This window comes from Bemisia tabaci, chromosome 9 (assembly GCF_918797505.1).
Source record: "Bemisia tabaci chromosome 9, PGI_BMITA_v3".
Lineage (NCBI taxonomy): Eukaryota > Metazoa > Arthropoda > Insecta > Hemiptera > Aleyrodidae > Bemisia > Bemisia tabaci.
In genome coordinates, this window is record NC_092801.1 from 12777806 (window position 1) to 12790349 (window position 12544).

The following is a 12544-nucleotide window of genomic DNA, read 5'->3' on the forward strand; positions in this document are numbered from 1 at the left end:
TCGCCGGCAACTCGACCTCGTTGGAGAAGGTTAGAAAACTCTCCGCGTCCGATTCGTCGTCCGAGAATGTGGAAGCCCCGGCGACGGGGGAGGGCATGTCTTGACCCTCGGAAGGAGGGGGAGTTGCACACCATGGTGGAGTTCGGGATTTTCGCACTGGACGAAGAGGAGGGACCATGATTGGCAATTGGAAGGCGGGTAGAGGCGGAGCCTTTGGGTGCGGTTTCGGGTCCAGCAGAGAGGAGTGTCTGTATTCTGGAGCCCTTATATGAGTGGAAACCGGATGCGGCTTCTTTTTCCACCATTTTAAAGCAACCACCACCGCAAGAGTGGCGTCCTTCTTCAAGTCGCGGAATTCTTCACACGTGGAGTTGCGTTTGATTGGCTGTGCAGCCTTTGGCACATGAACAGCTCCCAACGGGAGAGGAAGGGTCCTCCGTCGGAAGGTAGGGTCGTTGTTGACCGTTGGGTGTCGTGGAACAGGTTTAATGGGCTTTGACAATTTCCAGATGAATGGAATGTGTAGTCATACATAAAAATTAGAGTCCCTTTATACCCAGAGTTAAGAAAACTCGATTATCAGCTGACTGGCAGCCGGCCTTGGCTGGCCATGGAGGCCGAAACGAGTGCACCCAAACGAACGATATTGAGGGATAAGGATCAGGAATCCTGCGATGTCTGTCAAACAAAAACAACAACATCAACAAATTGATCAATTAAAAAGAAAATGAGATTGGTTTGTGAATAATTTCTTAATCTATTTTCATTTTGGACCGATGGAAATAACAATTTACTCTTGATGAACCACAATTAGGTAATATTTTCATTATTCTTGTTCACATTCGAGGTACCGCCATCTTGGTGCACTCGTTTCGGCCTCCATGAGCGAGAACCAATCAGAATTGGATTTTTTTTTAGGCCACTTTCAGCCCAACCAAAAGTGAGTTGTCTTAACTCTGGGTATAAAGGGACTCTAATAAAAATAAGGCCATGTGAACTTTAGACAGTCTTGGTTTTCGTAATTTGGACTCCTTTAATGTAAAGGGTCCACCATAATCGATACCTACGGAGGCGGAAGTTCGAGCGTCGGTAACCCGAGAGATAGGAAGGTCAAGACCCGAGGGATAGGAAGGGTGGGATTGGCGGCTCTACTGCCACGGAGTTGAGCCTAAAGCAGATCACGCACCTGCGTAGGCGTTGCCGTACTAAAGTGCGGCCATTGATGATCCAAGCCACCTAATTGATCTTGGCCAAGGTGATACGTGGTCCCCCATGGAGGGTCAGCCCATGAACATGGTCGATGTAGGTGTTCGTGAAGTGCTCAATTTTTTGTAGTAAAATTGGAAACTTTGCTTGCGGCTCCAGGAGGGAGCTGCGTAGACGACCGTCCACACGTAGGAAACCAGAATCATCAATGAAGGCGTTGAAACTTTGCAGCGAAGGTGACAGAGCAATTTTGTTCTTGATCGCATTCACATCCTTACTAAAGCGTTCCCTGTGCACCTCCTTTGCGCATTTTTCAAATGCTCTGCTCAATTCGCAGGCGCGCAAAGGTCCCTTTATCCTTTCCTTGGAAGGAAGACGGCAATTATGGACGAAACGTAAGATCTAAGCCACTATCCGCCTCAAATTGATGAATGCGAATTCTAATTGGATTAATTGGATCAGATCATTGTCCGTGGTCCATAGTTTGGTGAAGGACGACAGGATCTGAAGGCTTCAATTCGGCAAGTACGACCTTGGAGTCTTGTCGATCAAGCTTACTGATGGGCCACTGACTGGGCGGTTGTTGTAACCATGATGCGCGGTGCCACGAAAGATTATAATCACATAACTCGGAGAGGGGCAAGACCGAGAGGCAACATCAGCTGGATTATCCTTTGTGTTCACGTACCGCCATGCATATATTGTTATAGAGATGCTCGATTAGTCAAATAATTGATTTATCGCAATCGGTAGTAATCTGTCGCAGCATACTTATCTTATTATCAGGAATATCCTATTCATCAAGTAGTATTTGAATGATGTCGTTGATATGGTCCGCGGTATGAGACTCTGATAATGGCTCAACTGCTAGAATGTTACTTTCTGTTTTATAGAGATCGGCATTGTAATAGTGCACAGTGAGACCTAGGTAGCTTCTTGATGTAAGCTCGTATGTCCAAATATCAGTGGTAAGGCTGACATGCTTCACATTTTCGATCGATTTTTAATCTTCTTCGATAAAATGTTGTACTTCTCGTCCAATAGCTTAGTAAGTTTCTTCCTACCTGGCGTCTTGTACTTAGGAAAGACTTCTTTCATGAAAACTTTAAACCCTTCACCATCCACCTCACTTAGAGGTAAATTGTCTTTCGCCACCCAGAAAAGGAGTAAATTAGTGACTTTTTCCACTTCGGCCGGCTTTCTAGGAAAAAGGAAATATAACATTTATTATTAAGAAAATAGTTACGGTCATAAATGAGTCAGTAAGGTCCAGTGTTTGAACATTGTTTGCAATTATTAGCAGCTAATACTTGGCCGGTATATTTGATTTTTAGGGACCATCAAAGTACCACCAACACTTAAACACATAAATAATTAAAAAAAAAATCTTTACCTTCTACCCTCTGGCACCGGGGCTCCTCTTTAATTTTTTTCTTTATGTCAGAAAAATTTATGGCCTCGAGCCGATGTTTTATTCATTTTTATGATTAAACTTTCTTTTCTGTTCCTAGTGTTTTGTTTGTGTACCACTCTAGATTCCTGTATTTTCTTGTTGTATAGTTTTAAAGATGAATAAATGACCAATGCTGGAACAGTCAAGAGTTGTAATTTTTTAAAATGTTCCTTGCAAGATTCTGTACGTTTTAATTTAAGCATAGTTCTAATAGTTTTTTCTTAAAAGTATAAGTACTTTCTCGATCTTTATGTTATTGCAAGTTGACTAAGCATTGAAACAATACAGTATGTGAGATAGGAAAAGATAATGGTACACTATCATTAACAGATTCAGGTTGCAAAATCTCAACAAGACCCTCAACTTAAAAATAGCACCATGTAGCCTCCTACATATTGTGTTAACATGGTATTTTAATTTAAGAGTATCATCTAACAGTACACTAAATATTTTGCGAGGCTACCCTTTTTATTTGCTCCTAATCCAGCAGTACTTGGAAGTTCTTGATCAGTTCATTTCTTACAGTAAAGAGCAAAAATTTCGACTATTCAATCACCTTTTTCGTTTTCTTCGACTTTTCCCAAAATTTGGGGACTCAGGAACGTAATATTGAACTAAAATAGAACTTACTGAGATTATGTTGAGGCAAATTTAGGGGAAATTGGCTCATTTCACGGAAAAATCGCATGACCTTTGAATTGACGTATTTGGAGGTTTGAACCCTCCCCCCCCCCCCACTTAAAATTAGTTTGAAGTGATTTCTACGATTATTACTTAAAATTGCTTACAATTTGGTGAATTTTTCCGTTTTGTTTTTTCTTTACGATAATTTGAACCGGAGTTATAATTTTTTGAAAATCGGTCAAATTTGATCTTTGACCTATTATAATACGCATATACATACATACGTAGGTACATAAAAGTCGCTCTCACAGCTCTCTCCGGCGCAGGGCGCCTATCATATTGATTACTTTTGAATTTACTGTGGCGAAAAGTCTTTTAGTTTTAGTCATTGCCCTACCTTCTTCACTCAAAAGTGCTAATTAAATTACCATTTGAGAACGCATACCGGCAGGAAACCTTATAGTTGCCCACAATGCACTTCACTTTTGCTATAGCGGCGATTTCTATACACATACAGGGTGTACCAAAAGTCCGTCCCACCCCTGCTAACTTTTGAACGAATTGAGCTAGGGTAATGAAACTTTGGGAATGTTCCTATCTCAAAGGGGACCATCTTTTGAGGGGGTCAAAATTTTGGTCCCCCCTCAGGGGCGGCGCGGGGGGCCCCCAACTTTTTTTTTCAAATGGCAACCCCCATCTTGTGATACTTCATTCGGAGGAGCATAAAAAACTAAGAATTTTGGCGCAAACCGCAGATCAATATCTTAATTTTTGACCGAGTTACGATAGGTCAAAGGTCAAATTTGACCTATTTTCAAAAAATCATAACTCCGGTTCAAATTATCGTAAAGAAAAAAATAAAACGGGAAAATTTACCAAATTGTGTCCGCTTTTAAGTAAAAATTGCAGAAATCACTTCGATTGAATTTCAAGGGGGGGCTCGGACCCTCAAATACGTCAATTCAAAGGTCATTCAATTTTCCCGCGAAATAAGCCAATTTCCCCTAGATTTGCCTCCACATTATCTCAGTAAGGTCAAAATCAGTTCAACATTACGTTGGCAAGTCCCCAAATTTCGGAAAAAGATAAAAAAAACGAAATTTAAACGGTCAAATTTAATCACCTTAAATTTCGTTTTTTTTTAACTTTTCCCGAAACTTGGGGACTTGCCAACGTAATGTTGAACTGATTTTGACCTTACTGAGATAATGTGGAGGCAAATCTAGGGGAAATTGGCTTATTTCGCGGGAAAATTGAATGACCTTTGAATTGACGTATTTGAGGGTCCGAGCCCCCCCTTGAAATTCAATCGAAGTGATTTCTGCAATTTTTACTTAAAAGCGGACACAATTTGGTAAATTTTCCCGTTTTATTTTTTTCTTTACGATAATTTGAACCGGAGTTATGATTTTTTGAAAATAGGTCAAATTTGACCTTTGACCTATCGTAACTCGGTCAAAAATTAAGATATTGATCTGCGGTTTGCGCCAAAATTCTTAGTTTTTTATGCTCCTCCGAATGAAGTATCACAAGATGGGGGTTGCCATTTGAAAAAAAAAAGTTGGGGGCCCCCCGCGCCGCCCCTGAGGGGGGACCAAAATTTTGACCCCCTCAAAAGATGGTCCCCTTTGAGATAGGAACATTCCCAAAGTTTCATTACCCTAGCTCAATTCGTTCAAAAGTTAGCAGGGGTGGGACGGACTTTTGGTACACCCTGTAGGTGTCCAAACATGTACTTACGCGTGAGAAACCATTCAGTTTTCGTCATTCGTGCGCCTTTTTTGCGCAGCTAAGTAATTTAATTGGACTTATGCCAAAGGGCACAGCGTCAGGAAACCAGTCTCTTGCAATAATGGGTCTGCTATATTTACTGAGAATAAGAATTTGATCTGGCACGAATGTGATCATACCTAGTTCAAAAACTTAGAAAAAAAACACCGATCAACTCCCGTCAGTGTCCAGTGTCATTCTTAACTATAAATAGTTTGAAGCAATTTTTTCGAATCCAAACTTTTAACTAGTTAGGGATTACACGATTTTTCAGTTGCCAGTAAAAGGTCGTTGTGCGCACAATGAGCATTTAAGCATTTGACTGTTAGGTGACACCTACTGACCGGAAATTAGTATGCGACTGGCTTTAATTTTCTTATTCTCCTTAAATGAAAGAGAAAAAAATCTGCTAACAAAGTCATAAAGTCTCTGGCAAGAATTGGATCTTGTTGAATAAGTAGGTAAAACTCATGATTTTAGGTCATCATTCTGCTTTTTATTATATCATTAACAAACATGAGTTAATTGCTTCATCTCAGGCAAAATTTCGAATGTGCAAGTTGAGGCGAGGCTGTGTATAATGAATTGTCTAATTTTTTGTGTTTCATATATCTATGAATAAACCAATCACAAAATGTCATGAATGTTTATTTCTTTTGTGGTGTGTGTATTTATTATATAATGCATTAGAAAGCCTACGTTTCACCTGACTCAAAGCACTTGCTGCTAATACCGAGGAGTCTTCAGTTTCCTTGAGAGCGTTCGGCCCAAAATGGCGATTTGCTGTGGGCCCCTCTTCAATTATGACATTAGTCCAAAGATCTTTTTGGAGTTCGAATGAATGATCCAGGTGGTGCTTTTGTGCCAACTTTCAAAGAATCAAAGGAACTTTTTCAAAATCTACAGTCCATCAAAGTGAGCTCCTCGTATGATCAAAGTGCCCTCGCTATTGGACGCGTAACTCTTCAATTTTGAGTTTAGTCTACAGATCTCTCAGGAACTTAAATTAATGACACAGGTGGTCCTTTTGTGCCAACTTTCAAAGAATCAAAGGCATTTTTTAAAAATCTACAGTCCGTCAAAGTGAGCTCTTCGTGTGATTTCGCGGAACAAAGTGCCCTCGCCGGCAAATTTTTGTTACCTATGAGTACCCATTCACTATATTGAGTGATCCAGGGTTAAATCCCCGGACTGCAGGAGCGTGTTCTGTGGGTTAAAATGAGACTACTTTGCTGTATAAGGTTTTTTCCCAAAGTGCCCCCAGTCGGAGCTACAGCCCCCCCCCCCCCCCCCTACAAAAAAAATATTGGAAAGTAAATCGTTTTCCCTGAATTTTGACAACGGCTGTGAACCAAATCTCATGAAAATGTGTACTCCTTCGTACTTTAATGCCCTAAATTCATAACTGATCAAAAAAAATTCGAAATCTCAATTGAAAGAGGGGGTTTGGGGGTGTTTCGGCTCCTGCAGTCTGGCCGTTTAACCCTGTATAACATGAGCCCAATACATTAGTCCGTGGTAGAATGTCCGGTCAAAACAACTTCCATTATCAGCTCTCGGTTCGTTGCGTACCTATCTTTCAGTGATTCATTCTGTCCTTTACTGTCGACAGGTAATGATGTTGCCATATCTGAAGTAATAATTCAATTATTTCCTAGTAATAATAATAATAGTATTAAAGAAAAAGGTTCGTAGGGAGAACGCTCTCCAACGTACGCATACGTTGCAACCGATCCCTTGTTTCAGCTTTTAACACTTTTGTTCTGTTCGTTAGTGATTTCTCACGATTTCCTGTTTCTTTTCTCTTCAGGATGAACCTAAAATCATCGAATGGATCACTCTCAGGCGAAATATACATCCACCAACCGTCAAGCCAAAACTCCAGAGATTGCACCGAGCGGAACAAGTAGAGAGGAACCCCAGAACGACATCACGGAGGTTGGTTACACACAATTGTTGAAGCATGTAGTTGAGGAATCGATCGAAACGGCCAATGATTGTTCATTCGAAAATATTACCCCCGAACGCGTCAAAAATGAAGCTGGAACTTCTGCGAATGAGGGGAATCCTTCAATAGAACAGTTCCGAGTCAGAGGCTCGTCTTCTTTCGATTCCCTGATCGGTCTCTCTACTAGCATTAAACTTGAGGTAGGGAGAGAAGATGCAATTTTGACTCATCCGTTACATTCCACTATTGAAATTAAGAATGAAGACTTTCTCATAACCGTATCGGCAGGCAAGTTCGCAAGAGATGAAAGGGACCCAGATAAGGGGGATGATAATTTTGCATCTCATCATTACATCCCAATGACATCGCCGATTAAAAAAGAAATGTCAGACGACCCGCCACTTGGCCAATTGCAAACCCTTGGAGAAGAAACTGGATGTCTTTCAAATATCCCTATGACATCGCCGGTTAAAGAAGAGATGACAGACGACCCACCACTCGGCCAATTGCAGGCGCTCGGGGAAGAAACAGCATTTCTCCCAAATACGTGTAACGGAAACAAAACTGACAGTCCTGATAACTTGGGTTTGGTGACCATCAGGGAAAAAGCCAAGCCAAATAACAAAAAGTTCAGTTGCAGCTCTTGCTCCTCCTCCTTCAGTCGGAAAGATACTTTAACGGAACATCTACGAACACATACTGGCGAGAAACCATTCCGTTGCAATCATTGTTCTGTCTCTTTTGCTCAAAAAAGTACTCTAATGGAACATAAACGAAAGCATACCGGCGAGAAACCATACACTTGCAGTCATTGCTCAGTTTCCTTCGCACACAAAAGTTCTTTGACGTATCATGTGCGAACCCATTCCTACGAGGAGCCATTTAATTGCAGTCATTGTTCTACCCCTTTCGCTCAAAAGAGACATTTAAGACAACACATGCTACTACATACTGGGGAGAAATCATTCATTTGCAGTCACTGTTCTGCCTCTTTTGCTCGAAAAAACTATTTGAAGGTACACTTGCAAACGCACGCTGACGGAAAAAGATTCAAATGCAGTTTGTGTCCTTCCTCTTTCTCTCAAAAAACTACGTTCAACAATCATATGCGAAAGCATACTGGCGGCGAAAAACCATTCGGCTGTAGCCATTGTTCTTCCTCCTATACTACTAAAAGTAACTTATCGAAACATATGCTGCGAAGGCATACTGATAATGAACCACTCAGTTGTAGGTTATGCGAACTCTTACAGCTAAGAGACCATTCAGTTAACTGCAACTTGCTTGGAAAGCACCGAGTGTCTTGCAAATTTGAATAAAATAAACGTCTTGCACACGCGTAACAACGGACCCGTATTTGTGAATTTTTAATTCTTCCGTGATTCATATTAGCGCCCCGTGGAGGAAGTGGAAGTGAATAAGTTTTAAAGGTTCTCCCAGATGGCGCACGAATATTCCTGGAATGTCCAAAGAACATTCCCTAGAAAACAAGGAATATTCCCAGAATATTCTGCGAATGTTCAAAGAATATTCCCAGAATATTCAGGGAATGTACAAGTGGGAAAAGTTTTGAACATTGAATATTCAGAGAATGTTCTAGGAATAATCCACCGGAGGAAATTCCTAGAGCATTGAAATGTCCTGAAATTTTCACGAAAATTTTTCTGCGGACATTTCGTCATCTTCCGGTCAAAGTATCATAAGCGCCATGTGACGTTTCAAAATTTCCGCCGCAATTTGATTTTTTTACAGTGAAATTGTTCAACGAAGCTATCCGAAAATTTCACAGAATTTTCTTCGTGCTGGCGATAAATTTCAGCAAAATTTTCGAACAGATTTAACCAACAATTTCTCTGTAAAAAAATAAAATGGTGGCAAAAATGTTAAAACGTCGCACGGCGCTTGTGATACATTGGCCAGATGGTGACAATTTCATGTTTTAACAGAAACCATCAATAGGTTCAGAAAAATTCCAAAAATTCTTCTCGCGTCGAAAAATCACATACATTTTGAAATGAAATAGACATGTTATGTGTTCAATGGTTGTATGCAAACCTATCACACACTACTTTCCTTGAAATTATACGATTTATCTACACTGAACAACAAATTTAATGAGTTTTTAAAAACAATAATTGAAGCAGTGGTTTCCAGATAAAAAATAAAATGACAGCAAATTTTTTATTTCAGTTGAGGCAAGCAGGAGATAGTTAAGAAAAACAGCATAACTTGAAATGAAAAAGCATTAAATTGAGAACAAAATAAAAGTTTTGTATTAAGAGAAAAATAATTGGTTTGGTGAATAAAGAACACAAAAGTTGGCGCTTAAGTTATTTGAAGATTGCCTCCACAGTTGAATTGCTCAAAAAATAGTTATACCTGCAGAGATAATGGGGGGAAAACATTAAAATTTGAACAGAAAACAAAATACTGGTTAATAAACATAATATTACTGCATCTTACAAAAAGAGGTAAAGCCCTTACTCCTCACTCTAAAAAATTAAACAGCGATGTATTGTTTTTAAAAAAGACTTCAGGAAAGTGATGGAGAGTTCGGTAATAGCAGCAAGCGGAGAACTTATGATGACTATGATTGTGCTTCTTTAGATTTTATTTATCGGAATGATATGCTAACTTAAGGAAATACAACTTGCAATTTTGCAACTATTCTTTAAGCAAATAAAATCCATTATTTTTAAAAGAACTTTCGTCTGCTGTCTTAATGCTTACCCTGGTAAAAATGGCAAGTGCTCAGATCAGTAGCACTTGCCTTTGGAACAGACCTAAGCACTGATGTCAGTGCTGCCGGGCGCTGATCTGCTACCTCAGTGTTAGGTCTGTTCCAAAGGCAAGTGCCTCTGATGTAAGTGGCACTGACCTAAGTGTCTCAGACGTAAGCGGAGTGGAAACTCCCAGAAATACTGTACAGGCAAAAATTTCGTTAATTACCGATCTGCCAGGTACGTTAAGTCACTATTTGACGATCAGGGAGGGCTGCTGTGAGTTTTCAATCCCAAGCAAGTATCACAATCTTCAGGGGACATCGCTCGTTCCCATGCGGTCTCCAATCTAAGTACTAACTACGCCCGACGTAACTTAACTTCGGTGATCGTCCTAGCGATTGAACCACTACACTACCTGCGCGTGTACGTGTTAGGGGCGTAATTTTACCATTTCAGGGCCCCCATTGGGGTAATTTTGCCAGCAAATGATGATTTTGTCTTTGAATGTGAATCCGATACTTAATTTTTCTATTATTCTTTTTTAATCAATCAACATGTAAATGAAGTTTTGTAAGTTACGTTTCTTTGAAAAAAAAATGGATCGCACTAAAATTCAAAATTAAAGCTAATGATGCAAAAAAAATAATGAAAGTTGAAATTATACAAAAAATATAAATTAGCAGATACAAAAATTGAAAGTAAAGGAGTAAAAAAGTTAGAAAAGAATTGAAAATAAAGTAGGAAAATTTTAAAAAAAATTGAGACTGAAACATTTTAAAAACAGTTAAAACTGAAAAAAATTAAAACCAAATTTAAAACTATTTTTTTTTATAAAAAAATAATAATGCTTAAATAAATATATCTAAATACATATTTTAGCGGTGATAATATTTTTATCGATCTCATTTTTTGTTGTGTTTTAATTATTTAAGTGCCATCTTAAACGAAGAGGGTAAAACAAATTATTCAAGAGTGTGGCTACTTAAACTAGTTTTCCTTCCCTCTTAGAAAATCCCACCTTCTACAAAATATGCCTCTCTGAAAGATAAAGTTTGTGGTCCCCGTGTCCCGAGGAAATATTCCCCCACGAAAATGAAATAGGGTGGGGGAAGGGGGAGCCATCTCTACTTTTTGGGAGTGAGTGCGGTTCGATTAAGATTGATGTCAGAGACTTACCCTCTGAACCAAGTCCTGACCTCAGTCCCGCTTACCTCAGAGACATCTCTGCACTTAGGTAAGTCTTTCTCCCGACGTCAGTGCCTCTTACCTCAGTGCTGACTTCTTGGGTAAGTGCTTTAACACTTACGTCAGAGAAAACTGAACTGACCTCAGAGCAAATTGCACTGACCTCAGTGGAAAATTCACTGACCTAACACTTGCCATTTTTACCAGGGTAATACTTTTACTTAACTTTTCCCGAGAGAAATTGCAATGACGTACAAAAAAGAGTAGAACGCATGAGTCTGTTCTTGTAGAACATAGACTCTGCAAGACTGTGGTGCTTTTTATGCTAAATATTTCCATCTTAAAAATTAGGGTGATGACGTTATTAATAGCTAAGTGGTGATAAAATGGACGTATTTCAAATAATAATTAAACTAAGCTAAATTTTGGCAATGCATCACTTCTAATTATAACAAAGACCCTGGTAACCGAGATCAAAATTGAGGACCTTCTCGCACAAAGGTAACATTGAAAAGATTCTCCAGTCTCTGGCAAATCATAAAATTAAGTGGTTCTTGTTAGACTTGAAGGATATGTACTGATTGCTCTCATGAAGAAGGCCAAACAAAATTCTGCAAAGTTAACATTTTTCTTGACTCTTAGGGGTCGCAAACCCATGAACCATTAGCACTACCTTCCCTCCTTCTGAAAAGATCCTCAATCACAATTTTGAATTGACTTAAGTTGTGAAATATCATTTCTAATATTAACATTCAACTTCAATTTAAGCTTTACAATAGTCAGAGTGCAAATAACAATTTGAAGACCAAAAGTAATAGCCACCATTAACAGCACCTTATTTGACACTTACGATATATTAGGAAAAAAATATTAAACAAGAACAATTACACAAAATTAGGACTACGAGTAACACATAAGGAAAAAACAATAAATAAATCGAAGTAATAAACCCAAAAGAAATCAATAGGTCTTTAGCTTTCTCAAGATATACCGGAGGGTTTTCCATTTTTATTTTGTTTTTATTCTACAATACGCTGCCAAAACCAAAAAAAGATATTTAGAAAGTGGGACCTTCGTAAACAGTGCCAAAAATCTGTTATTTGCCAGGGCCTGCAATAGAATGGATGAATTTTTAAACAGTTATTTTATTATTGTGAAAAGGTTGGAACCTTCTGACATGTACCATGATAATGTTAATAGCTTGAATGTACCAAATTATTTTAAATAAAAATAAATAAATAAAAACTTCTTTTGAAATTTTAATTTTAGAATTATTGAAATGGCTTCAAAGTTAATTGTTTCAAAAATTTAAATTAAATACGTTACTACACATTCTTTAATTTTAGTTTGCAAATTATTTAATCGTGACAGGACAAAAAGAATTTATTCTGATTCTCCAAAATTGCTCTCAGTTTTGGGCTACCCACAACTGCAAAAAAATCACTCTTCATTGACCAACCATTTGAGGGAGACCGCAAAATGCAACCCACATAAGAGCAAAGTAAACCTACTTAAAGGGTAAAGGAAATTTTTAAAGCACTGTGCCAAAAGGATGAAAAAGGTGAAAAGGCAACATCAGTATTCTCCTAAGAAAAAGTGCCTAGACCAACTTTGACCGATTAAAATCGACCTCGG

The 12544-nt window shown here is 38.8% G+C and overlaps 1 protein-coding gene across 2 annotated transcripts in view; it reads left to right on the forward strand.

The window, feature by feature from the left end:
* LOC109032075 (uncharacterized) overlaps positions 1 to 12544 on the forward strand; it is a 40081-nt gene that overhangs the window by 14399 nt on the left and 13138 nt on the right. The window contains exon 4 of one of the 2 annotated variants that reach the window (XM_019044011.2): positions 6864 to 6991. The exons of the other annotated variant lie outside the window; for it this stretch is intronic. Within the exon in view, the coding sequence (XP_018899556.2) occupies positions 6864 to 6991 (128 nt within the window). The remainder of the gene's footprint in view (positions 1 to 6863; positions 6992 to 12544) is intronic. 2 annotated transcript variants of the gene reach the window in all.